The 24,996-nt window shown below is 44.2% G+C and overlaps 1 protein-coding gene, 1 long non-coding RNA gene and 1 pseudogene across 3 annotated transcripts in view; 1 reads left to right on the forward strand and 2 right to left on the reverse strand.

Annotated features, from left to right (window-relative positions):
* Positions 1–24,996, forward strand: part of LOC135971963 (uncharacterized) — a 107,223-nt gene that overhangs the window by 47,087 nt on the left and 35,140 nt on the right. The window lies entirely within an intron of this gene.
* LOC123574573 (large ribosomal subunit protein eL29-like) lies at positions 4,561–6,766 on the reverse strand (annotated as a pseudogene).
* On the reverse strand, positions 8,496–10,381 carry NKX2-8 (NK2 homeobox 8). The gene is made up of 2 exons (XM_005561105.5): positions 10,209–10,381; positions 8,496–9,444 (listed from the first exon to the last, which is right to left on the reverse strand). Exons 1-2 carry the CDS (start codon positions 10,363–10,365, stop codon positions 8,891–8,893), a joined length of 711 nt encoding a protein of 236 aa, XP_005561162.2. The 5' UTR covers positions 10,366–10,381; the 3' UTR covers positions 8,496–8,890.

Here is a 24,996-nt window from a genome sequence, read left to right on the forward strand (position 1 = left end):
TAGCAAAATGTATAGTCTAAAAAAAGTTCCAGGGCAAATGTGTGATGACTGGATGATGAAAGCACAGTAGACTTCCCTGAGATGACCTGAGGGTTCCAAAGTCATCAGCGTGTAATGAAACGTGGGAATCGAGGAGGTCTTGGCGAGGACCTCCTGGAAACAGGATGAAGGAAAGTCTTAAACAAGAGCCATGAGGTTATGAGAAAGTATGAGCTAGACAGAGCAGCCATAAATAGCTATGTTCATAAGGTTAAGGGTCAGCAGAATGATTAAGAGAGTTAATTTGAAATTTTTTGGTAGACATTTTGGCTTTTTTTTTAATATGAAATGATGAGCTACTTTCTTTCATTTAATTGACAAATATAGATTGTATATATCCAAGGTGTACAATGTGAAGATTTGATATGGGCACACTGTATACAGATTAACACAGTCAAATTAATTTACATACCCATCACCACCCATGCTGTATCTTAGAACTTGTTTATCTTGTAACTGAAAGTTTGTGGCCTTTTACCAACATTTCTCCATAGTCCCCATCTTTGCCCTTCTACTCTGTTTCTATGAGTTTGAGATGCTTTTAGATTCCACATATAAGTGAGGTCATACAGTATTTGTCTTTCTCTGCCTGGAATATTTTACTTAGCATAATGTTATTCAGTTTCATCCATGTTGTCCCACATGGCAGAATTTCCTTCTTTTGTGGTGAAATAATATTCCATTAAAAATATTACATTTCCTTCATCCATTCATAGGTTGTTTTTGCCGCCTCTTAGCTATTATGAATAATGATGCAATGAACATGAAGGTACAGATGTCTTTTCAAGATACTGATTTCATTTCCTTTGGATGTATACCCAGTAATGTGATTGCTGATCATATAGTAGTTCTATTTTTAATTTTTGAGACACCTTCATACTGTTCTTAATGGCCACAGCAATTCACATTCTCACCAAGAGTGCACTAGGATTCCCTTTTCTTTCCATCCTAGCCTACACTTATTGCTTGACTTTTTGCTAACAGCCATCCTAATAGGCATGAGGTGATATCTCATTGTGGTTTTTGTTTGAATTTCTCTGACAATCATTGATATTGAGCACCTTTCCATATATCTTTTGGCCATCTGTATGTCCTTTTTTTGAGAAATATCTATTCAGGTTTTTTGCCCATTTTTAATTTTTTTAAGCTATTGAGATGTGTAAGTTATTTATATATTTGGGATATTAATCCCATATCACATACAGAGTGTGCAAATATTTTCTCCCATCCTGTAGGTTGCCTTTGCACTTTGTTGTTTCCTTCCTTTGCTTTGCAAACAATGAGCTATGATCCCATCTTCACAGAAATTGCTTGCTTGCCGTCTATCAAGTCTGAGTAAGTAAGATCAGAAAATTTACTCATCTGCCTGTGGTTTCACAGCATCATTAATTGCTAAGAAGTTAGAGTTATAGGTCCTCCTTTGTAGCTGCAGATCAGTTGACTGAGATATCATATGGTGACAATGGTTGGAGAAAGTTAAAACTACACAAACTGCAATGGTGCCTTTTCAGAAGGATTGAAAGCAACTAAACATTCTGAAATCAGTTTAGAATGAATCATTCACATATGTTCTAAGGCTTAATTGGCACAAGCTTTAGGTAGTGGTGCTTTCAGAAGTTCATGATTTACCAGAGTTGGTGAGGTAGAGCTTCCCTGGAAACCTTATAGCCCTGCCCAAACTCACACGTCCTGCCAAGAGAGAAACAAGTAGCCAGTTCCTTCTGTCTATATCCTTATGACCTTCTCCATAGTCTAGCTTTAACCTTGTTAATGGCAGAAATGGTTGTGGTTTCCAGTGCATGATTCTTGGTAGAGGGGAACAATCAGAGGCTGCAGAGACAAGGAAGCAAGAATAAAGGGAGAATTGTTCTTTCCACCAAGTCAATATGGTTTCAGTAATTTGTCTTTGGGGTTATAGTTTACAGTGAGACAAATGAGATTTCCTCTCTTACGTTTTAATAGTTTACCTGGGTCTCCTATTCATTACACTACTATTCTACTAATGAGAGAGTGAATGTCATTATGAAAACAGATAGATTTAAGAGCACAGCTTATTTACACATTTCTGTGCTTTCCATATTATCTTACAAAGAAAATATTCATCCTATATGGGTTTGGTAAGTGGGATTATAAATCAGAGTTTTTCTTTCTTATTAAAAGAACCCAACATTTCCAAAATCTGTTTCATACCAACTTATATGTGTGGTATATTCATGCATAGTATATTTATATAATTAAAAAGCAATTGTGGAATTAGGTCCTCCAGTTGCTGCGCATATCTGTGCTATTTGAGAATATATTCATTTTTCTCTTAATCAGCGACAAGCTCAGTGAGGAGAGGGAGGATTCTTGTAGTGTCTCCTGAACATCAAAATTCTGGGAGATCTATTTTATTTTGTTAGTTCTCTCTGCTCCCATGCAGCACAAACTGGTAAATTGACAGGCCTTATTTAAGATAATTCTCCATCCACAAATGAGAAATAAGAAAATCCTCCCCTTTCCCGACATTTTAACTTGAGTTAAATATGAAACATTCTCTCAGTGAATCAGGAGCACAATTGAACACTTGGTCAGACAGATGACTAAATCTACCAGTGTGATGAGGCAGTAAAAACAGTGCCCCAGAAAAGCAGTTCTTTCTTTACTCACCATACCAGGTTTCTTTGTCTTTTCCTGATAATTTGGGTTTCTTACTCTGCATTTCAATTTTGTTGTAAAAATGCATTCTTGCCATTGTACTGATGCTTATCTGATTGCCACTGACCCTGACATGTTATGATGAATTGGGGTTGGCTCTAGTTGAGAATTTACCTACAAAGGGATCATTTAAACCAAAGCTGATAACTTCTTTAGGGTTGCAGGAATAGCTACTTAATACACAATCCTTTAGCAAAGCCAGAGGAGTAAGATATAACAGGAGGAAGATACCTCAGGTGAGAGATTCAAGAACTCTTTTCATGAATTTTTTTCTGGACACTTTTGTCTCTAATTTGCAAACAGACTCCATTCCCTTCCTAGTGAATTCTGCCAAATAGCCTTTCCAGTCCCTAGGAAAAAAGAGAGAGAGAGAATGCAGTTGATATTGGGAGTAGAGAAAAGGACAGTCCAATTCAGAGCTTTTAGCTAGGGTAAAGCATTTGAAAACCTGTTGACTCATAAAGGACCACCCAGTCGGAATACAGGAGGAAATAAAGCATGACCAAAATCCCCTCAGAGATTTCTTCCATAACACCCTACTCATAGAAGCTCTGTGAAACTATTGCAGCTTTTGAAATTACATGACCTCAGTAAAGACCTAGAAATTTTTTATTAGTCCATAGGGCAGGCTATTGAACAGAAATGATGTCTACCTCTAATATGTGATAATGTTACTTTCCTAGATAAATAATAAAACTCTCCATTGGATGTGGTTGGAAAAAATGAGAATCTCTGTGCTTGAGAATTTGAGGGAGATAAGGAAAAAACCTGGGGTTGAAGCAGAACTCAACTGTTTAATAGCCTAAGCAATTCTTCCTGGTTTTTCTCTAAAGTTAAGTCACCACTCTATGGCTCAGCATCAAAGGAATACTGTTCAATTCTTTGTTGAACTTATAGACTGAGTAACATGAGTAGTGGGTAAAAAGAAGAAAGGAAAATACCGTACACCTTTAGTTACGGGGGAAAGGGAGGCGGAGGGAAATAAACAGGTACAGAATTGGAATTCTGAAAGTAATTAAGATGCTATTTAGTAAACCCTCTCCCACAGCGCGGCTTGGAAAAATGATGAGTCATGGCTTGGAAAAATGATGAGTGACCCGAAGGGATACAATTTCTCATGCAGATTTTGAATCACAGTCACAGAAATCACCTTGCCCTGGGGTAGGGACAGTACTTTCTCGGCATTCAGAAAACCCTCCTGACTATTGTTCATGTTTACAGATAACCTGCTTAGGCTGGTTAACTGATAACACCCAGCACAGATAAACGTGTTTAACAAAATATTCAGCCATGCTAAGCCCACAACTATTCTGCCTGGGCATTTTATTCATGAGTCAAAAATGTTTTAAAGGTAGTGAAGAGAGAGAGAGAGAGAGAAATTAATGGTGTCAACAAGGCAAGAGAATAATAAACGTCTAAATACCATTGTTAGAAGGGAAAGTATAGGTTAACCTGGGCCCAAATAACTTCCTTCTAACCCATCAGGAGCACATTATTTAAGATACTAAAGTGCTAAATTGGTCAGATAAGAGATGTGCTGAGATGTAAGATCCATTGAACAATGAGGAAAGAAAATTGAAGTGAAAATTGCAATCTCCGCCTGCAAGAAACTTAAGTGAGATGAAGTGAAAATGTTTACAATGGAAGAAGAGAGAGAAAATGTGAAGAGGATGATGTTTAATAATAAAGATAAAACTGGAGACCTGGGGAGGAAAAAGATGACTGGGAAGTGGGTTAGAAAAGCCAAAGCCATCAAGCTCCACAGGGACCTGGGCCCGGGATTGGGGAAGACCTTAGGAGAGCATATCAGAGTCAGCAGCGACTCTACCGAACACTGAATGGACAACTGGTGTCAAGGCAGCAGCAGCAGGTGTTTTTCTGGAAGAAGAATGGTGGAATGATAGTTAAGGAGAATATTGTGAGCTGCAGAAAAGAGCTGTGTTTCACTGACAGCTGGACAAGAACGCTCACAAAGACTTAGCAGAACCACAGAAGCTGTGTCCAAAAACTGGAGGTCTGGTAGATAGGGGTAGAGAGAAAGACAGAGAGACATAGAGATGCTAAAGAACATGTCTTTAGAGATGCATCTGTGAGGAAGGTAACCAGAACTGTCAGCTGGGAGAAATAAAACAAAGAAGGGGAAATAATTCCCACCATGTGGCCAAAGGTGTAAGATCTGGAACTAGACTGCTTGGGTTCAGATCCTCTATGTCACTTACCAGCCGTATGACCTTGGACAAGTTTCTTCTAACCTTTTTGGTCTTCAATTTTCCCACTTGTATAGTGGTAGTAGTAGTATCTGGTGGAGTTGTGGAAACTGAATGAGTTAATATGAGGTAAAGGTCTTAGAATATTGCCTGATACACAGAGAACATCAGTACATACTAGCAACTACTGTGATATGTGGCCAGCCTCTGTGAGTGGTCCTGAGCTGTGCAGAGTACTAGTACTTTTAGTACTTTTAAGTGTGTTTTCTCATCCTTTCAGACTATCCATAAGAGAGCTTATAAGGGTTGTGAGAGAGAGAGATATATATGTATGTGTGTGTGTGTGTGTCTCTGTGTGTGTGTGTATATGTGTGTGTGTGATTATATATATTATATATATATAATCATTACCTCCAGATTACAGTTGTTCTCAAGGGCAGCTTGTAGGGTGACTAAATATGGGTTAAGCCGAGGACAACAACGGTAACATTCCTTGAGGTTTATAACTGCTTTGGGCAAGCCACTTAGCTCCACCCATTGAGCCTCATTTTCTTTCTTTCTTTCCTTCTTTTTTTTCCTGCCTCAGTTTTATTTGTACAAATAGCACAGGAGGACCCCAGCCCCATGCAGACGGCAGCCCGGGAGGAGGGGTGTGTCACACCAGTCCTTCTGTCCTCACGTTGGCAGACAGAGATATCTAAAGCCTTTGTAGGGGCCTGGGCACCTTTGGGAGCCTGAGCTGGAACTGAAGCAGGAGCTGCAGCCTGGACCTTGGTTTGATCCTTTGCCTTGGCCTTTGGCTGGCACAGCTTGAGTGCCTTGGCAATGCGAGCACGGGCATGCTTCCCAAGCTTGGGGTGGGCAATGTAGGCAAGTCATTCAAGCTTGCGGATGACACCCTTTGGGATCTTGGGGTTAACCTCCTTGGGTTCTATGAAGGCCTTGATAGCCTCGGCACATACACTCACAGCCTGCATTGTTGGCCTGCATCTTCTTTAGGCAGTTCTTGTTGCGCTTCTTGGCAAAGCGCATGTTCCTCAGGAACTTAGGGTCCATCCCCTTAAGAGATTTGTATCTTTGTGATCAGAGTTTCTTGATACCATTTCTGTGCCATTTTCAGGACTGGTTGTGTGTGGTGTGGTTCTGGACTTGGCCATGTCTGCACCTTAAGCCGCAGCTCCCCAAGCTGCAGTTTCCTATCTATAAAATGGGGGTATTATGTATACAGTGTAAGGTTTCTGTGAGATCAGCTGTGAAAGTACCTTAAAAAATACCTGCAACACAGCAAGTTTCAATAAAGGTTTGCTGAGTGTGAATCTGCCTTGTGATGTTGGTGGTGGGTGACAGGTTGAAGTACTTTCATCCAGATGGGAGATCGTAACTGTTCTCACAGTGGCTGGTAGAGAGGCCTTGGGTTCAGCTTTTGTCAGAAATTGTAAGGATTGATCTTTAGACCACAAAGTGGATTGACATTTATCTTTTCCAGCTTATCTCCTGAACAGAAAAAAAAAAAAAAATCCCCCAAAAATCTGACAGCCTAGGTCTCTGAAATGGATTGCTGGTGATCAGAGTGCTATTTAAACTTTCCCCTAAGGTTTTTTCCTCTTCAAAGGAAGGACCTTATCAGCCTAAAGGAAAAGGAGAGAAAGGAAATGGGCCACAGTTTATACCTTATGGCTGCCAGTGCTTCTGTCACAGGAAACTGCTGTCCTCCTCTTGCCCAGCACGCAAGCTGGCTCCTGGGTGGGCATCTTGCTGGGGCTCTGACCACCCCACTGGCAAGCAGCTGAATGTGGCTTCTTGGTTAGACCTCTGCTGACCATTTAGGACCAGGATGAATTTGACTAAAGCTGTGCTCTCCCAAAGAGCCTCCTGGAAAGAGGCCTTCTCTACAGTCTAAATCCCTTTGTCCTGCGGGCCTCCTATGTAATAGGCCTTCTCCACTGCACACTCCAAGACCTACTTTCTCTGGAACTCTAGGAAAAGTCAAGGAATTGGACAGGTAGTGATTTTTCAGTTTCTCCCTAAGAATATTCTGGTGGTCTTTGTCACCACCAATAGTAGAAAACAAGCTACCAATGTTTACCCCACTTCTTGGAGAAAATACCACTATGCAGGAAGAGCATGGAAGATCCCAGCACCTAGCCAGCTGACCAGAGGCCAGTCCCAACACCAGCCTTCTTCAGAAATCATTACCTCCTTTTCTTTCACATCTGCTGTGCTGGAACTAACTGGGAAGCCCCCTGGCAGGTCCCAATATCTGTCTTACAATGTTCAGGCTCCCTCCCCAACAATCATTTATTAGAAAGGGGTTTTATGATACAAATTTGATAATCTCCCATGCACACTGGCACTGTTCTAATTGAAGTTGTAAGCCCATAAAATTCAAGCCCTTTGTCTTCCTGAAGGCCACAAGGTTTAAAAAGATACTATTGTCCTGGCTAACACCCACTACATTGTCACCAGGGACTGATTAAACAGAGTCCTGAATCCAAACAGTGCGGATTTTGTCTAGGTCCTTTTCAGGCCTGACAATGCCCTTTTCAGTTCCCAAGACAAAAAGAGGTTTAAGGATCGAGATTCTTCTAAGATAACCGCATCCATATGGAAGGCAAGGTGGCCAGCAGCTGAGACCCAAACACCCCACTCCCTTCCCCCTCTCTCCTCCTCTCTTTCTCCACCCCCCAAAATCCCAGGTGATAACACTGCCTCAGCCACCCTTCATCCTCCCCTTCTTCTTCCTTGGACAAGAAAGCTAGAGCCCCTAACAGGCCCATGCCTCCTCCTTACAGACTTCATAAGGGCCCTTGGCTCCCTTCCCCGCACTTGATGCCCCAACTGCTCTCCTCTGGCGCATCTCCCAGCAGTGAGTGCCTGGGAGCGAGGTCGTCGCTTCTGTGAGAAAGTGACTGCTTGCACAGGAGGCCCTAGGGGGGCAGTTACAAACCCACGGGGTGCTAGTGTGCACTGGCGGGGGTAAAGGGGGGTGAAGTGAGGCCGACCAGCGGATCCTGGTCTGCGCCACGAGGAGACAGGAAATCACAGCTACATTAGGCACTTGCAGGCTTAACTAGGGGTTACAAGTTCCCCGGTGCTCTTCAGGTCCCCAGGCACTTTTCAAAGGGTCCTGGAGCACTTCGCCCCTGCACTCTGGAAACAGCTTGCGGCCAGGCCTGGGCTGTTCCGGTGCAGCGCGCCCGGCGTCTGGCCTAGCCGGTTCATCTCTGGAGAAACTCCTTTTGCCCTGTCGTGGTCCGCAGGGTTGACTTTTCGGTATTTGAAACACCAGCAGCTCTGGGAGCCCAGCGGAGCCTCGGAGTCACTCTGGGGCCAGAGCCGCCAGAGACGCCTCCCGCTGACAAGAATCCCAAAGTTGCCTCAGCTTCCTCCTCTCCTTTTTCTTCCCGCGCCCAACCCTGACACCACCACCCCTCCATCCCCCAAGTATCTTCCTTAAAGCCGTGTGGGGACTGCAATCCGCGCTTCGATCCAACTGGAGCTGGGCCCCACTTAGCCAGTCAAGGGGCGAGCGAGCGATGCGAACACTGGTCTGGAGGGCACGGCTCCTGCCTACGTTCCCGGCAGGCGCGCAGGGGACCCAACCCTACGCATTTTATTCTCGAACTACGAGGAAAAATACTCTATTTTTTAAAAAATAACTTGCTTCCCATACAAATCGCTATTTAAAATATACAAATAAGGCCCAAGCATAAAATCTAACTCTGGGGCTGGCGGTGGAGGGAAGGTGAGGGAGGGGGCTCTGGCACACGTCCCCCGTGTGTGCTTGCGCGATGGCTGGTGAGGGCGCGCCAGGGGACCCTGGCGCCCAAGGAGATGGGGCTGCCGAGAGGCGGCCGGAGAGAGTTCCAGGTGTTCGGCTCTGGCCCTGCTCCAACCGCAGAGCGCGCTCCAAAGTCCAGGGTAGCCCCAGGTGCCCCCCAGCGGCCTCACCAGTTCCAGGAGACCAGGGCGGGAGGCGCTAAGTGCTGGTAGGCTGGAAAGAGGCCAAGCGCCGAACCGGGACCGAAGGCAGGGTAGCCCGGCAGAGGGCAGGCGGCGGCTGGAGGGGCGCCGCACTTGTCCTGGGCCGCGGCGGTGCCAGCCTCGCCGCCGCCGCACGGCTGCCCGTCGCGAACAAGCACCGGCACCACCACGCGACGCAGCAGGCCTGGCGTAGTGTGCAGCTCGGCGGATGCTGCCAGGTCGGGCGACTCCGCGGCCCCCGGCGCGCGCGCGCGCTTCAGCTTGTAGCGATGGTTCTGGAACCAGATCTTGACCTGCGTGGGCGTGAGGCGCAGCACACTAGCCAGCTGCTCGCGCTCGGGCGCAGACAGGTACCGCTGCTGCCGGAAGCGCCGCTCCAACTCCAGCGTCTGCGCCTTGGAGAATAGCACCCGCCGCTTCTTTCTTTTCTCGGCGTCCGAGCCCGGAGACGCGGGCATAACGGACGGCCGCTGCGACGAGTCTGGCGGGCTGGTCTCCAGGCTGCTCTCGTCCGAGGCTAGGGACGGCAAAGGAGACACAGGTGGGTGAGATGCCGGACCCTCCGAGGGCCTGCTGCCCTTCTGGCGAGAGCGTGGAGGCACCGGCCGGAGGGCACGCCCACTAGCACGAGACTTTCGGGATGAGGCAGTTTCCTGAGTCCACAGCTGGACATCCACCTCTCCGAATGCGGTGACCTCATTCATACCACAGCAGTCATCAGCGGGCCTGAGATCGTGCCCCGAAGAAACCCACCCCGGGGCCCTCTTAACACGTCCGCACCGGTAGTTGCGCTGGCCGACCTGTTTATCACAAGCTGGGTCACCAGCGCGGGCCTCCTCCAGGTCGACTGCACTGCAGTGTGCCGAGGTTTGCGGAGCCCTGAGTGGGAAGGGGGTGGGGGTAAACTCGCCAACACTGGCAATCCCAGACGGAGGCCTGGAGATCGTGGCCGTGTTTTCAGGCATGGGAGCGGGGGCGGGGCGGGGGGCGGCAGGGGGCGGCGTGTTTTAAATATTCAATTATTCCGACCCCTAGAAATCGCCAGACACAGAAACCCCAAGTCTCGGGGCACTAGTGCCAGGCAGGGATCTGCTCTTAGGATGTGCCGACTGGGACGAATGCGTTAGGGGTTCGAGGATAGGGCTTCCGTTTCCAAGACTGAGGAAATTCAGACCCTGGGCTGGGATTTCGGCTTTCTGGCCCCGCGTGGGCCGGGCCCTTGATTCTGCTGCCCCACGCCTCCTACCTCCCACCCCGCACCGCCGTCCACCACGCACTCACAGGGGTAGTGACCGCGCTCCGAATCCAACCAGGCCGCGCAGGGGTCGGGCTGCGGGGCGCGTGGTTCTGGCTCCCGCCTCGGCAGGTGTTGCGCGTCCTGCTCGGGTAAATCTAGAAGGCTGCGCACGGTGAAGCTCAGGCGTCCAGAGGTGGCCATGGCCGAGGAGGGGAAGGAGGCGGGGGCAGGGCAGGCTGGGAACGGAGGGGCGGCAGGGACGCCGCTCCTACGGATGGGCGTGGGAGGCGCTCGCCATGCGCTGGCAGCGGAATATTAGCGCATTTACAGCGGAATCTCTGTTTATATAAACAGCTCTTCCCACGCGGGCCGCTTTGAAAGCCGAGGTCCGGGTCTCCAGGGTGTTAAGTACCTGAATGAGCACTGGACCAGAGCCGGGGCGAGCCCGGAAGGTGCCACCTCCGCCCCCGTCCCACCCCGCACCCCGCCCCTCGGCGCCCAGTTACCTCCCAGAGGCTGCAGGAAGCAGCCTTCGGCATTAGCGATTCTGTCTGATTAGCCCAAAATGGGAACAGATAATGGGGATTGTTACCAGTGAATAACATCTTGGGTGGCGAGCGGTGGCCACCACCCACCTGACCCAGCCCCGGCTTCCTCCTCCTCCTCCTGGGCTGACTTGAGGCCAGGCCCCGCGGGAGTGCCGGGAAGGGTGGAGGCGACAGGGGTGGGTTTATGAGCACCCAGGAATTTATTCCCTGTTTGCTTTATTCTTTGAGCTTGTTTGCTGGAGTGGTAGTTTCCCGCAATTATCCAGAAAGTGATTTACAAAGCGGCGTTAAACTCTGGCGCGCTGCCTTTCTCTTTTTGGTTGGGCCCCTCTAAGATTCAGGATGACAAGATTCAGGAGGGCGCAGAGATTAGCCTGGTTGGCCCAGGGGTTTTTACGGCCGCTGGGAGCCTCCTATCACCCCATGCATCCCCCCAACAGCCTCAGAGGTGCTGGGAAAGGGCTGGGATAACATTCGGAGCCCCAGCTCCACGTCTCCACAGGCCGGCAAAACAGAGGAGGCATGCAGCCAAGCTACTTAGGTCTACGGTGCCGGTTTCTTTGGCCCGGCTTCGCCCGGCCGCTGCCGATCGCGGAGCTCGGAGGCCGAGCTCCACAAATTTGGGTCCAGGCCCGGTCTAGAGCCCCCGGGCGGGGGTGCTTCTCAGGTCGCCCTATGAGGGCTTTGAGGCCTGCTTGAAGTCGCCAGATGATCTGGCGCCGCCGGTGTGCCTTGGCCCCATAGCCTCAACGTCAGTCTTAGTGCCTGGGTTTTGGGCTTTGGGCTTTGGACTTTGCCCAGGAGCCTGCCCATGGCCTGCGCTCCGCGCTCGCAGCATGGCAGACCCTGACGAGACTGCCCGCCCTTGTCCGGGAATGGACCGATAGGGAGAATTAGGACAGGGCCTACCCATCAGAAAATACCACCGGCCATGGGTTTCTCTGGGATCTTCTAGTTTCCACAGCTCCACCCTAGAAAATGATCAATGTAGGAGGCGCAGGGAACCGGCCAGCGTGGATACATTTTGTTGGCCCATGGCCTATCTCTGACTGCGCTTCAGTCTACAGCTCAGGAACGCCCTCTCAGAGGCCTCCCCTACTGAAGTTAATAGTTTGGATATTTAATTGCTAAATTGTAGCAAGGGCTCTGTACTTGGGTGGCTGCACCAGAAGTCCTGGCTCCTCCCGGGCTGAACTCGAACCTGGCTTGGATACGGCGGCCGCGGCCCTGCCAAGCCCCGCGCACCCTCCCCAGCAGCCTCCCTATCAAGCGTGCCGGAGGTGCCCGGAGCTGCACCGCGCGCTGGGTGGTCGGGCGGAGGCAACCCCAATACAGGCCAACTGCTAGGCCGCGGACAAAGGGGAAATGGAGCTCGACGCCCCAGACCTGTTGGAAGCATTTGTTCCAGTCAAGATTTTGCATTTGTTCAGTCCGGAATAATACGTGATTGACGCCTGCTCACAATGCGCTTTAGCGCGCCGGGATAAATCGGAGCTTGTCCGGTGTTGTCATGGTTTTCAATGGGGTTCAATGGGATTGGGAGCACGATCGACTCTGCTGGCCGTCTTTCCGCGGCCCTGGCAATAGATTTATTAGTTATATCTTTTTAAATAAGATTAAACTGAAATGACTTGGCTGTTCTCTCTGCAGACGGGGCTGGGGCGGGAGCCTGGAGTGGGCAGGGGGCAGTGTAGTCCGGAAACACGCTGCGCACCGCTCATCAGCTTCTGAGCCCTCGGCGTCTAGAGAGTGGGCAGGTCGCAGACTGGCTCCAGGCCTCGCGGACTTATCTCTGGCCAGGGCCCGAGGCCTGGCAATCTCTGCCAGCCCACCCCTCTAGTGAGACGCTGAGGCACTGACAAAGACAGTCCTGGGGAAGCAAGCGTTATGACTGATTCCCAAATTCGGTGTTGAACTATGATACTGTGTAAAGTAGAAGGAGCTCTGGCCTGGAAATCGGTTTGCATCCTTGCTCTGCCCCTACCTATCTCTAACCACCTCATTTCTCTAAGCTTCCTTCCTTCCTTTTTTTTTTTTTTTTTTTAAATTCATCTGATGCAGAAGAGAATAGGAGAATATATTTGGTAATTTCTAAGGACCCTACTAGTTTTATGATTCCGTATCTCAGGAATTTTTCTATACATATCTTCATTGTAGCATTTACCAGCCGGACATTTAGACTCCCTCCTCCCTGAGGTTCTTGAATTCTTAGCCCCAGGACTGACTCCTTCTCCAGGATGTTCTAGGAGAGGAGGTGTCATCTTTCCAGTTTCCCAAGGATCCTCCACAGGAGTAGGGTGGGGTAGATAACAATTTAGGGAAAAGGACCAAGTCAGGAGAAGCAAAAGAAGAGTCTTTCCTTGAATGACTGACCTCTCTTAGCCTTTTAATCTATTTAACATCCTAAGCCCACACTGACGTGTAGAAATAAGTAAATGGCGCTCTTCAGCTCTTAAGAGCTCTTCAGCATCAAATATTTGCTTTTACTCTTAGTGTTTGGCTCCCAAAGCAGAGATACATCCCCCCATCTAGCGCTTGTGCTCTGGGGAGGACTTTGCTCTGGGATTCGCTCCAAATATTACTTCTAGCTTCATGTTCACTGTCTTGGGAAACAGTGTTCCGGGGCCTTGGTCTGCATTTTAGATGTCCCAGGGAAACCCTGTAGCTCCTGGTTCTAGAAAGGGCTGCAGCTTACCTGTTTCATCTTGGATTCCCTCCTCTGCCCTAAGTGCCTCTGCCATAGGCCAACCTTCCTCTCAACTCTGCTCCGCGGATTTAGCCGAATTATCTCTGAGAGCTAGAACTGGGGGAGTCCAAGAAATTGTTCCATATAAACTGTGCCTTCTGAAGAAATGCAGGAAAGCCAGAATTAGAGAAAGGTACTTTCTATATTGCCTTTTCACATCAGATAAATTCACAGACATGGGAGGGGAAAATTACTTCGATACTGGGCCAATAGGAAAAGACAGTCAAGCTAATCTTAAGTTTTTTACACATTGGAGATATATACGAATTGCCTCCAATTCCCAAGAGATTCTTAGAATCACAAGTAAGCATTTAACTGGACATTATTTCCAGATTTTCATATATTATTTGGTATTCTGGACACTTGAACTTATTTGCAACTTAACATAGCATGTGAATATTATTATTTAATTAGATAAGTATTTGTTTTCTTGTAATTGGATATAATATATCTCAATTCCAGTAAGAGTTTTTAATCTTTAGGCAGCTGTAATATATGAGTATATTTAAGCAGTCCACAATTATCATCCTTTCAGAAGTATTGTCCAGAGATGATTATCACTACTGCATGCTTAAGATTTTAAGACTAGAAAATTCTGAAATAAAACTAAAGCATCTTGATTTTGAAAAAATGATTGTGTCTATATCTTGCATTCCGTTTTTAAATCCTTCCATTTTGGTTAAGTGTTTCACAAAATCCTGCAAATCTATACAGTATTGAAGAGAGGCAACACTGCAAATTCCCCTTGATAGATGGAGGGCCCTCAACTGCCAGGACATTTTTCTTTGCCTCATAGCAACTGCTCTCCCCTCTTTATCACTATTCTGGTTAAGATAGCAAAAGGAGAATAAAAATGGGGTTCTGACACTTCCAAGAAGTGGATGATCTTGATTGGTCATAGGATGTAAGGAAAAGGCATCATTTAAAATCAGGTCTCTTTGCCTTTGTTTCTGAAAACTAGTTGCCATGAGCATGTAAACATTCCCTTCTAATGGCTAATAATCAATTGCTTGACAGCAGTCCAGTGTTCAGGCTGGGAATTTAGTCCATTTTTGAAATGGCTTTAGATTTTATTGTTTAATGCCAAATGACAAGATTTGAATGATCCTACCTTCAGTCTCTTAAAATAATGACTTTACATTGACTTTGTTATTGTTCTTGATCTCTAGAGGGAAAGTTTATCTTTCCTAATATGTTTATCTAGTTGTTTAACTATGTACATGAAAAAATATATAGAGGGTAAAATGGTTCAATTAATTGAAAAATAAACTTATTTTATTAAATATCCATACTTTCCATTCACTAAAAAGCCAGCAAATAACTTTTTAATTTTTAGTTTATTAAATATTCTGGTCTTCTTTATGGCTTACAATGGTATAATAAGGATAGCTGTGTTGGCATGATATAGCAGAATAAAAATAGCAACACACCTTGGAGGAGGGGTGTCAGATCTTATTTGTCCGGAGCTGAACCTCTTATTTTTGCCTAAGCTTTTTTTTTTTAAGGTACCGTGTTATACTCCTTTGCTCAACTGATATAGATGTTGTTTCTATAACACAGAATTCTTATTGATGTTTACATAATAAAGTTCCAGGCCCTAAGTCACATTTAATGCTACATGCAGACGCTGACAGGGTAGATTGACCCCAGGAACATATTCAGTGATCTCAGTCCCAGTATCTCACATAGGCCTACCCATAGTGTGTGCTTATAACCAACCATCAACACTTCAGTTCAAACCAGTTATTATTTTTTAAATTGCCCAAGCATTATAATGGGGTCTTTAAAAATATACCTTTACTTTGTTGTTAGATCATCTCTGGAATTCTAAAAGGATCCCATTATTAAAGTGAGGTATTATTTCTGCCTTACTTGACAGACATTTAAACAAAACACTAAACCAATCATTCTGGAGAAGTATTTGTTAATATTCCGTGAAGACAGGGATTCCAGTTTTTCAAAGGGCCAAAGCATCAGATGTTCAGTTCTCTTATTGATGTTGAAGATAGTAGTAATAAAAATATCACTTCATATTTTACACATTTGAGAATGTTTACAATGTATACTCGCACTTACCTCAGTCTCAGTCACAAGAGATTATCTGGAAGATGGAAAACTTAAAGAGAGACTTGAAGGCAAGACAGACTGAGATATCCCTAGAATTGAAGAAATCAGTGGGGAGGATGAAGAGGACTAAAGAAGAGCTAGAGAGTCCATTGTAATAGAAGGTATTAGAAAAGAATGATTTAAAAGTGAAAGAGAAAGACAGCATGTGCTAGCTTAGAAGCTACAGGTTCAATTTGATCTCATCAACTCAAAGAGGATAAAGCATGGATGGAAAAGTTCCAGTTGATAGTGGCTTTTACATTCTTTCCCAAAGTCTTTATAGTTCTAAAAATTATGACAGTAGATAGGCATTAGTTTTTAAAAACACTTCAAATTTTTCTAGATCCTATTTAGTTTAGTCTTAAATTTTCCTTTGGAAAAATCTTTTCCCCTCTTCCAAGACGTGGCACAAATGCACAACAGGAGCAAGAAATGACTACTTGCAGGAATTTCCCCACAAAAAAGTAAAAGAACTATATATGTTTACTGAAGCCTCTGGAAATCCCTTAACCAGCAAAGGTGGCTGTCTTTGTATTCTTGATTAAATGGGTATTTGCACTGAAGTCACATACCACACAAAGGAAACAAAACAAAATAAAAATGTCCTCCGTGTTCTGTTTTTCAATCATTTGTGTGAAGGAGGTTCCTGGCCTTTATCACTGTCAGTGAAAAGTTCTTCATTGGCAGGAGACATTCCACTCACCCTGCTTCTTGTGCACAGGGAGCTTACCATGGAAACTACTTCTGGAGCCATCAGACAAATATATAAATGACAAAGCTCCACGCTGGGCATTCTAGGTTTAGCGACAGGGTACGAAGAAGAGCGTTTAGAATTTCTTGAGAAATTTACTGTTCTATTTGTCTTAGTCTGAATCTTAAAACCCATAAATTGAACTTGTTCAAGTTAGGAAACAACTAAGAAATGACTTTATCTAAGGAAATTATCTCTGACACAAAAATATATATGCCATGTTTAACACAGCTTTAGTAAAACTATACTTTAGGTAGTTTTTTTAAATGATAGCTTCAGTATCCCCAAGATAAGAAATTCATCCTTAATATATGTTTGTATTTTTTAATCGGGTATGGCCTTTAATTGAGACAAAAAAAAAAGAAAGCCCCATAATTTTTTCTTTGCTGACCACATTTCTTTTGTCAACAAGCTCCATCCTAGAGCTTCCTTGGCTTATTCTTAAAATGTAACATTTTGCTTTGTAACACAAACCTGAGGAAACAAGAGAGCACTTCAGAAATCTTGCATTGTATTTTTTGGATTCCATGTTTTGTCAAGCTCTCATTTAATTTATAACCAACCCCAGGTTACTGCCCCATGGTTTCCAGCTAGTCTGTTTCCAGCTTTCCTCTGTCCATGGTTCACATGAACTCACCGTGAAGACCATCTGTGCTTGACACATCCACCCATGAGCAGCGTGTTTCCAGTGCTCATTTTCATTAGCAGCTCCTCACGTCAAGTCAGTTTACATAAACTCGACTGATATATTCCTGGATGGCTATGCCATCAGGATGTGCACATTTTTATACATAATGAAAACTGAGGTTTTTTTTTTTCTTGGGCACTGGAAGTATGGATATGTTCCGTTAGTTTGTAGTATGAGAAAGAAATAGATGGTCACAGATTCTATTGTAGTTGCTTCTTTGGGTTTGGCTACTTTAAAACCAAAACAAAGCCTTCCTTTTTAAAATTTTTCTTACACAAAATGACTGGGCTATAAGGCAAATTTAGTAGGGGAAAATCCAAGGTATAAATATGTACCTAAAGTTAGACATCCTATTTCTTATGTATTGTTAAAATGATTTTATAATGATGAATTTTGTGAAAGTTCAGACGCCAGGATGCAGGGGTTATCCAAGATTATTAGCAGGTCATCCCTGGTGAATTTAGCCTTCTGGTTTTTTTCTGTAATAAAAATAAAATAAAAACTACTCAAGTTCCATGGATTGTTTTAGTCATCTCTTTTATAGGACCATTAGAAAAAGTACATGAATATCTCTTTATATGAATTACAGTGTTTTTCTGTTATTGAAATTTTCTATTATTCAAATCCTAAGGAAGTCAGGGTGAGATCCTGATTCTCCCAGCAGCTGATTGATCACAACAGCATCCCTAGCATGGGGGTGGGGATGAGGGGAGAAACCTGCAAGGGTCTCTAACTGAATCGAGGTAGTTTGCACTGAAAGGAGGTGGGTGGGACTGGGTGAAGGGAAGGAGGAAGGGAGGAGAAAGCGAGAGAGTGAGTGCTTGTCTCAGCTTAGGGATCCCCCATCTCCAGCCAGCCAGGACTTTTACCAGCTTGAAGATGGTAAAGGGAAGGCAAGTGGCAGGGAGTCCGTTTTATCACCTCTGGAGTACCACACCACCCAGTGTAGAGGAGAAAGGGCTTGGTGGTTTGTTCAGATGTCAATTAAGGGACCTGACGGCCTGTACATTTTAAAAGTCCATGTAGGGAACAAAGTCTGATATGTAGGGATCCTGTTGTGATTTGTTTTTTTGTTTGTTTTGTTTTTTGTTTTTCAGCATCTCAGTGACTAGCAGTGTGGCTTCATCTGGTTTAAGTTGTATTTGTTTCCAAACAGCTTAGTCTGTTACAATGCAAATTGGGCAGCACAGAAACCCTTTGCAAATCGAAGTTTTTTAAAAGTTAACTTACCCCAGCAATGAACACAGATTGAAAATCAGTTAAAAGCCAGTGAGAACAAATGTGTCTTAAATCGAGGATGGAACAAAGGGAAGGTGGGGGCACATCCCTTAATGTCAATAGGCAGAAAGCTGCACGTGCACAATGGGCATGGGAGCGACCACCCAAGGTGATTCTTGTCAGTTCTGGAGACCGACAGAGACCTGGAGCCTGGGGGCCAGGCCAGCCACCCAGAGTTCTGCTCAGAAGACAGCCGAGGTGGTGGGGAATGGTCATATTCTTGTTCCAAGCTATGCTGTATCCACAGTCAGTTTTCTTCTTCCAAGTATGACCAAAATGTCAGGAGGTCTGCACTCTGGCCGCTGTGGCCAGCGATCACACTCTTGGTGGATCTGGAAGGCTGTTCATGGGCGTGACTAATCACTAACTAGAGTCATGGAATTATGCAAAATGTACAACCCCCTCCACCCCCCACACAAGACTGCCCACACACCTCACTTTATTGTCAGTAGCATGCAGGTCTCTCACGGGGCAGAATTTTGAGAAAATTATAACCCACAAATATATGGTAAGTGACTCATGAGCACCAGGCACTAAGCTAGTACTGAGGCTGATCTAGTCAAGTATAGTTCATAGTCCATAACAAGCAACCTGATTTTTCTTTCCAATAAGCACCAGATTTGGGGATCAAATAGACAGAACCAGACCTGGGTTTGTCGTCTGGCTCTCCCAGTAGTACCTAAATGACCTTGATCAAGTTTTGTAATTTCTTCAAGCCACGGTTTCCACATGTCTAAATGGAAATAAAAATTCATACAGGGATTGTGAGGATTAATGAGATATTTGTTTTGGGAGCTTGGGATGCTTGCCCACAGTTAGTAGGTACTCATATGTGGCAATTGTTGTAGTAATAATGTGTCTTGGGAGAAGTGAGATGCTTATGGAGCAGCTGAGTTTTACCCCATATAACCAACTTGGAGCTGACCTATAATAACTTTAGGATTATCAGTGACAGAGCTGTAGAGAACTTTATCTGGTTCAACCCCCTTCCTTTCACAGAAGAAATGGAGCCACAGAGGGAGGTTGGGTGACTTGCCCAGAATCTCACAGAGCCTGACTTGGAGCCCAGATTTTCCTAATCTGGGGTTCTTTTTGCTTCAGCATACCCTGCACCATGAGTCCCCGAATAACCTTTCTTCTCCTAACAGAGTAAGGGGAAAGGTGCCCATAGAAAAGGTGTCTTTAAACTCGGCAGCATTACTCAGACACTCCAGTTTCAGATTTTGGCCTCAGGCCTACTTTGCTTTCCTGGCTCTCAAATCTCTGCTGGCAATGCAAAGGCTCTCATCTCACTTTAATGGAAGAATAGAGGCTCCCAAGCCCTAATGTTTTCATTTCTGGGTGGCTCTGTTGCTGCTTCAGGTTTTTTTCCCCTGGAGTCTCTGTGCTTCAGGATTCATTCTTTCTAACATGTGAGTTCCTGAAGTAGCATTTGAATCCTCTCAATTCAGCCAGAGCATCTTGGAGTAAAAGTTCTCTCTCTTTAGCACATGTGAAACACCACATAAGAACAGAATCAGACGAATTGGAAACAAATGCACTTGCCTGGAAAGGACCAGAAACAGGCAAATGTTGACTGCTTAGAAAAGCAAAGGAAAATGCGTTGAGTTTTTGTTTGTTTGTTTGTTTGTTTGTTTTAAGGTACAATTCTTCACCTACTGAGGAAAATAGAGAAAAGGGAAAAGAGAATGGCAAGTTAAAGGAAAGCTGTGTCACATCAGGGCCCTGGATTTACCTGGAAGACGATATGAATGTGGTGGGTGGGGGACAGGCTCCTGCATCCCTCATCTGTGCCAGCCCTACAGTGGCTGGAGAGTCCCCATTCTGCAGGGAGAAGCCAGCTGGCTCCCAGTCTAACCTCAAAATCAAGGTCATATTATTTTGTTTTCCAAGTTCCTTTAGCTCTTATAGTCAAAATCATCTGATTTTCCTCTTAATTGCCTTCTGAGCATTTTGAATGTGTTAATTCCATCTTCCTAATTAGACTGTAAGCCTCTCCAGGATAGGCACTGTGTGCTCTGTATTTCTTCTGTATTCTCGAAAGAAAAACTTGATTTTTGGGGGGTTAGCACAGAATACATTGCAAAATATGTGACAAATGGGCTTTTTGAGTGTAAAAATGCCTCCTTAGAAGGGACATGTTTCTTCTTTGCCGTATTGCAGCTAATCAGATAAAGATATGGACCAGGATTAACTTCCCACCCTAGTGGAGTGGTATTAAAGCATTTCCTGCCAGAGGTATTGTGGAGTGCCATGGGCAAGGGGTGTGTTGAAAGAGTTCACCCTTTATTTGAAAGAAATGGTAGTCCTTCTGGTCTCAGAGCAAGTTAAAAGGGATTTTGCTGTTTATTCTCCAAATTTCTTTTCCCTTGGTCTGTATAAGACACAATAGATGGTAACAGCTGATTGAGAATAGTTAGTCTAGTGTATAAATATGTAAACATGGGTAAGTATGTATTTAGACAATTTAAAAGTGTGTCTCATTTACCCAATTATAAACAGCTGTCTGAGAGCAATTACGATTTATCATGTAAATGCTTATTTGCATAATTCAAAATATGAATATTATTTGCTTGATAAAGACTGTAAATAAAAGGCAACCCGAACTTTCTCATGCTTAGAGTTTTATGCTAAGTTTTTGCCATACAGAGAAAAAGAGCATTTTGTTGAAAACAGAATTTAATTTTGATAATTCTAGCAGGTCCAAATAATCACTAATTTAATAAGAAAAGGGCAAAACTTTTAAAGGTGGTTGACTGAGAAATAATAAAAGAGGTGATACTACTCTGCTGCTTTTACTCCTGAAAATTTTCTGTGTAAAGCAGTTCTGCTGATGAATTGTTTTACAACTGTTTTCACTGAATGCGAGTGTTTAATGAGGAATTCTTTTGCATATTCTATATACTACCATTTGATATACACATAATCTTCAATAATATATCATTATTTTTTAATTGTATAATTACCAAATGAGTATGCTTCCAAGTGTACTAAGGAACAACTCTCCTTAATATATAACTATTCTACATTTATGAAAGCAAGTTATAAAATGTGGACATCAAAACTTCCATTCAGGTATTACCTGATATATTAATTTTCCAAGGGCTGTCATAACCAATTACCACAAACTTAGTGACTTAAAGCAACAAAAATGTATTCCCTCACAATTCTGGAGGCTAAAAGTCTGAAATCAAGATGTTGGCAGGGCCCTGTACCCTCCAAGGGCTCTAGAGAAGAATCTTGTCTTGCTGCTTTGTAGTTTCTAGTGGTTGCTGGCAATCCTTGGTATTCTTAGCACGAAGCTGCCTTATTCCAATCTCTGCCTCCATGGTCACATGGCCTTCCTCTGTGTGTGTTCGTGTCTCTGTATGGCCTCTCCTTGGATTTAGGGCCCACCCTAATCCAGTATGACATCATCCAAACTAATTACATCTTAAAAGATCCTATTTTCAAATAAGGTCAACATTCACAGGTACTGGAGGTTAGTACTTGAGAGCTTGTTTGGAGGTTCTAGCAGGGGAGTGAAGCTAGTCATATACCCTTGACCGAAGACTGGTCCTCCTCTACTGGGTATTGTCCTCCTCTTCCACCCAGCACACAGCTTCGGGAGGGACACACATGGAGCAGTGAGGGAGGAAAGGGACACCTGCCTAGCCAGCCGGATCAGCCGAATCCACCCTGGCGATCCATGGGGTGACAGATGTCACAACCAGATTGCCTTCACATCCGGTTAGTACTTGAATATATATTTTGGGGGGGACACAGTTCATCCCACTACACCCAGTGAAGACTAATATGCAAAGTACGGTTCCTAACTACTAAAGGATTCTGAAATATTATCTGAATTGCCCTTCCCCCAAAAGTAATATATACCTTTGTAATAAAGGTATATATAATATTATTGTATGGTATATTCAAGAAATATTTACTCAATTTCCATGGTAGGAAAACAATGTGAAGAGGACTCTCTCTTAACCAGACTACCCATTTAACCAGAGAACCTGATTCTTCCATTATTTTTGACAACCAAAATTCATGATCTTTCCCTGATATTAGTGATTTTCTTCAAGGATCTGTTGCTATTTTTGGTATACTAATTGTGGACAAGTCTTCCCAAGTGGATTCAGTCTCTCTCTGCAGCTCTTCCTTGAGGTTAGGGGTCAATTGCTGACTCCTTTATACAATTTTTTTCATGTTTTCAGAAAAGAAACTACTGTATGTTAAAATGGTAAACATTTTATAAAAGGTAGCTCATTCAGACCTCATAACATTGGGAGTTATGTTTTATGATAGTCCCATTTTAAGGGTGAAAATACTGATACTCGGAAAGGGTCCAAAATCAGACAGCCATTAAGTGGTAGACACAGGATGTGAATCCACATATGCCTGTTGCTAAAGCCCCTCTCTTTGGAAGAAAGCACAGTGTACCTGGCTGCCTGCTGTTACTTCCTGGGCTCTCATACTCCCCGACCTGTCCAGGAATGTTTTCTGTGCCGCTTCAGCTCTGCTGATTTTGCCATGTTTCTACACCTCTACTGAGTGACTTCTGGTTCCCAGGAAGCATTGCCCACATGACTGGGTTAAGGACTTGGAAACTTGCATTGATCAGGAAACAGCAGAATGGATCATCTCTTAAAAGACCCTTATCAATGGGTTCCTTGTGAAAATCAAAGCAGGGTACCACCGTAGTTCAGATGTGAAAAAACAAGCCCTAGAGTCTGAGCACAGGCATAAGAGTTGGTTTTAGAGTTTGGTGAGCAAGATCAGAAATCTGAGTGAGTTAATCAGGATTAAGATGCAGTGGCAGTTTAAGGGCCTATCCCACACCAGGAGGTGCCTGATGATACTGATTAAGCAGGAAAGAAGTACTGAAAATCTCATGCCTAAATTTGCAGCTGTCATTGCCCAAAAGTATTGCATCCTCTCTCTGCTTATTCGGGTAAGGTTTTGCTTCTTTGCCTTTATCATGTGACTTCTCTGCTCCTCACTAGTTTTCTGAAAGCAGTTGAATGGCTGTCTTATGTATGTGTCCTGTCAGCCCAGCTAGACACCAAGCTCATTGAGGAGGGTCTTTCTCTTACTATATTTTGTGTTACCAAAGGTGCTCGTGGAGCTCTTCATTCAATCCCTGGTCTTTGACACTCAGGGAGGGCTACATCTGATGAACACAAATGAATGGGAAATTTGTAATTGACAAGCTGGGTGAGTAATTTTTTTCCAAGTTAAAAATTTTGCTTTGCTGTGAAAAGACATGCTTTGTTCACACCCAACATCTTGTTGCTCAATAAAAGATCGCACGGACTTTATAATTTATGTGAGGCTCAAATGCCAGATGACTGGCGCATGGCCAGTTCCATCGTTAGGAGATATACGCAAAATTGGTATTTAGTGCTGTTTAGTTGAGATTCCTGCTTCTTTGTCAGGATCTTTTTTTCTTTCTTTTCTCTTTTTTTAGTTCTAGCTATTGACAGTCAAATCTGATGTGGAACTCAGACTTCTGTGACTCCAAAATCCTATATTCTAAAACCCAGGCTGAAAACAAACGCACTTCAATGCTTTATTTTCTAAGTGTCCTTTCCTTTTCCAATCAGAAAAAAAGATGAATTAGCATTTTATGGTGTCTGTTAGTGGGGGACCACTCAGGTCATAAAAGTGCACCAGGCAGAGGAATTTCCACACTGGTATAACAATGAACTTCCTCTGGGTCCTAAACTGTCCCAAGTGAAACGAGAATCAAGAAACCCCCGCTTGAATCACCATCCTGGCTCAACTGTGTCTAAAGGTTATGCCCTTTACCAGAAAACCAGGTAGAGCAGGTCCTGCCCCTCTCTTGTCACCTGTCGATTCTGGGGTTACAGAAAGGGCTAGCTTATAGGGACCTATCTCCTCATGTTACATTTAGCTGAGCTTCAGCTGCATGTACCACTTTCCCTAATGTTTTTCAATTATTTATTTCCTTTCTAGTTCTCATAGCAAGCCTATGGGAGAGGTTTATTTTGCTAGCTCATTTTTAGATAAGTCAAAGCTTTGGTTGCTAAATATGGCATTCCAATTTAAGGAGAATCAGTCATTTACCCACTGAGGGCTGCTAATTTATTATTACTGGCTTATTCACCTATTTGTTGAATCAGCAAGCATTTATGGCATGCTTGCTATGTGACAGTAGCTGTGTTCTGAAAAATGACATTTGCTTAATGTTTTGCAGTTTCTAGAACATAAAATACACTATTGTCTTTGTTTCGTTTGCAGTTGTATAAGGTAAGTATGATTATCTCTATTTTACAGATGTAAACACTGAGGTTCAGATCTCAGAGACTTGATGCAGGTAGGATCGTCACTAAAGATCAAGCTAGGATGAGTGCAGCAGATTATCAGACACCTTCTGTTGGCACTGTTCTCAAGACTCAATAATGAAAAATGACCCAGCCCTGGATTTATGGGGCTAAATGTTTAATATGCATGTAATCATAGGGTTTGCCTGTAACTAGTATCCAAACAGGACCCTTTTTGTTGTTGTTGTTGAGACAGAGTCTTGCTCTGTCACCCAGGCTGGAGTGCAATGGTGAGATCTTGGCTCAGTGCAACTTCCACCTCCTAGATTCAAGTGATTCTCCTGTCTTAGCCTCCTGAGTAGCTGTGATGACAGGTGTGCATTACTATGCCTAGCTAATTTTTGTACTTTTTTTTTTTTTTTTTTTTTTTTAGTAGAGACGGA

Source organism: Macaca fascicularis, chromosome 7, assembly GCF_037993035.2.
Source record: "Macaca fascicularis isolate 582-1 chromosome 7, T2T-MFA8v1.1".
In the NCBI taxonomy this organism is placed as follows: domain Eukaryota; kingdom Metazoa; phylum Chordata; class Mammalia; order Primates; family Cercopithecidae; genus Macaca; species Macaca fascicularis.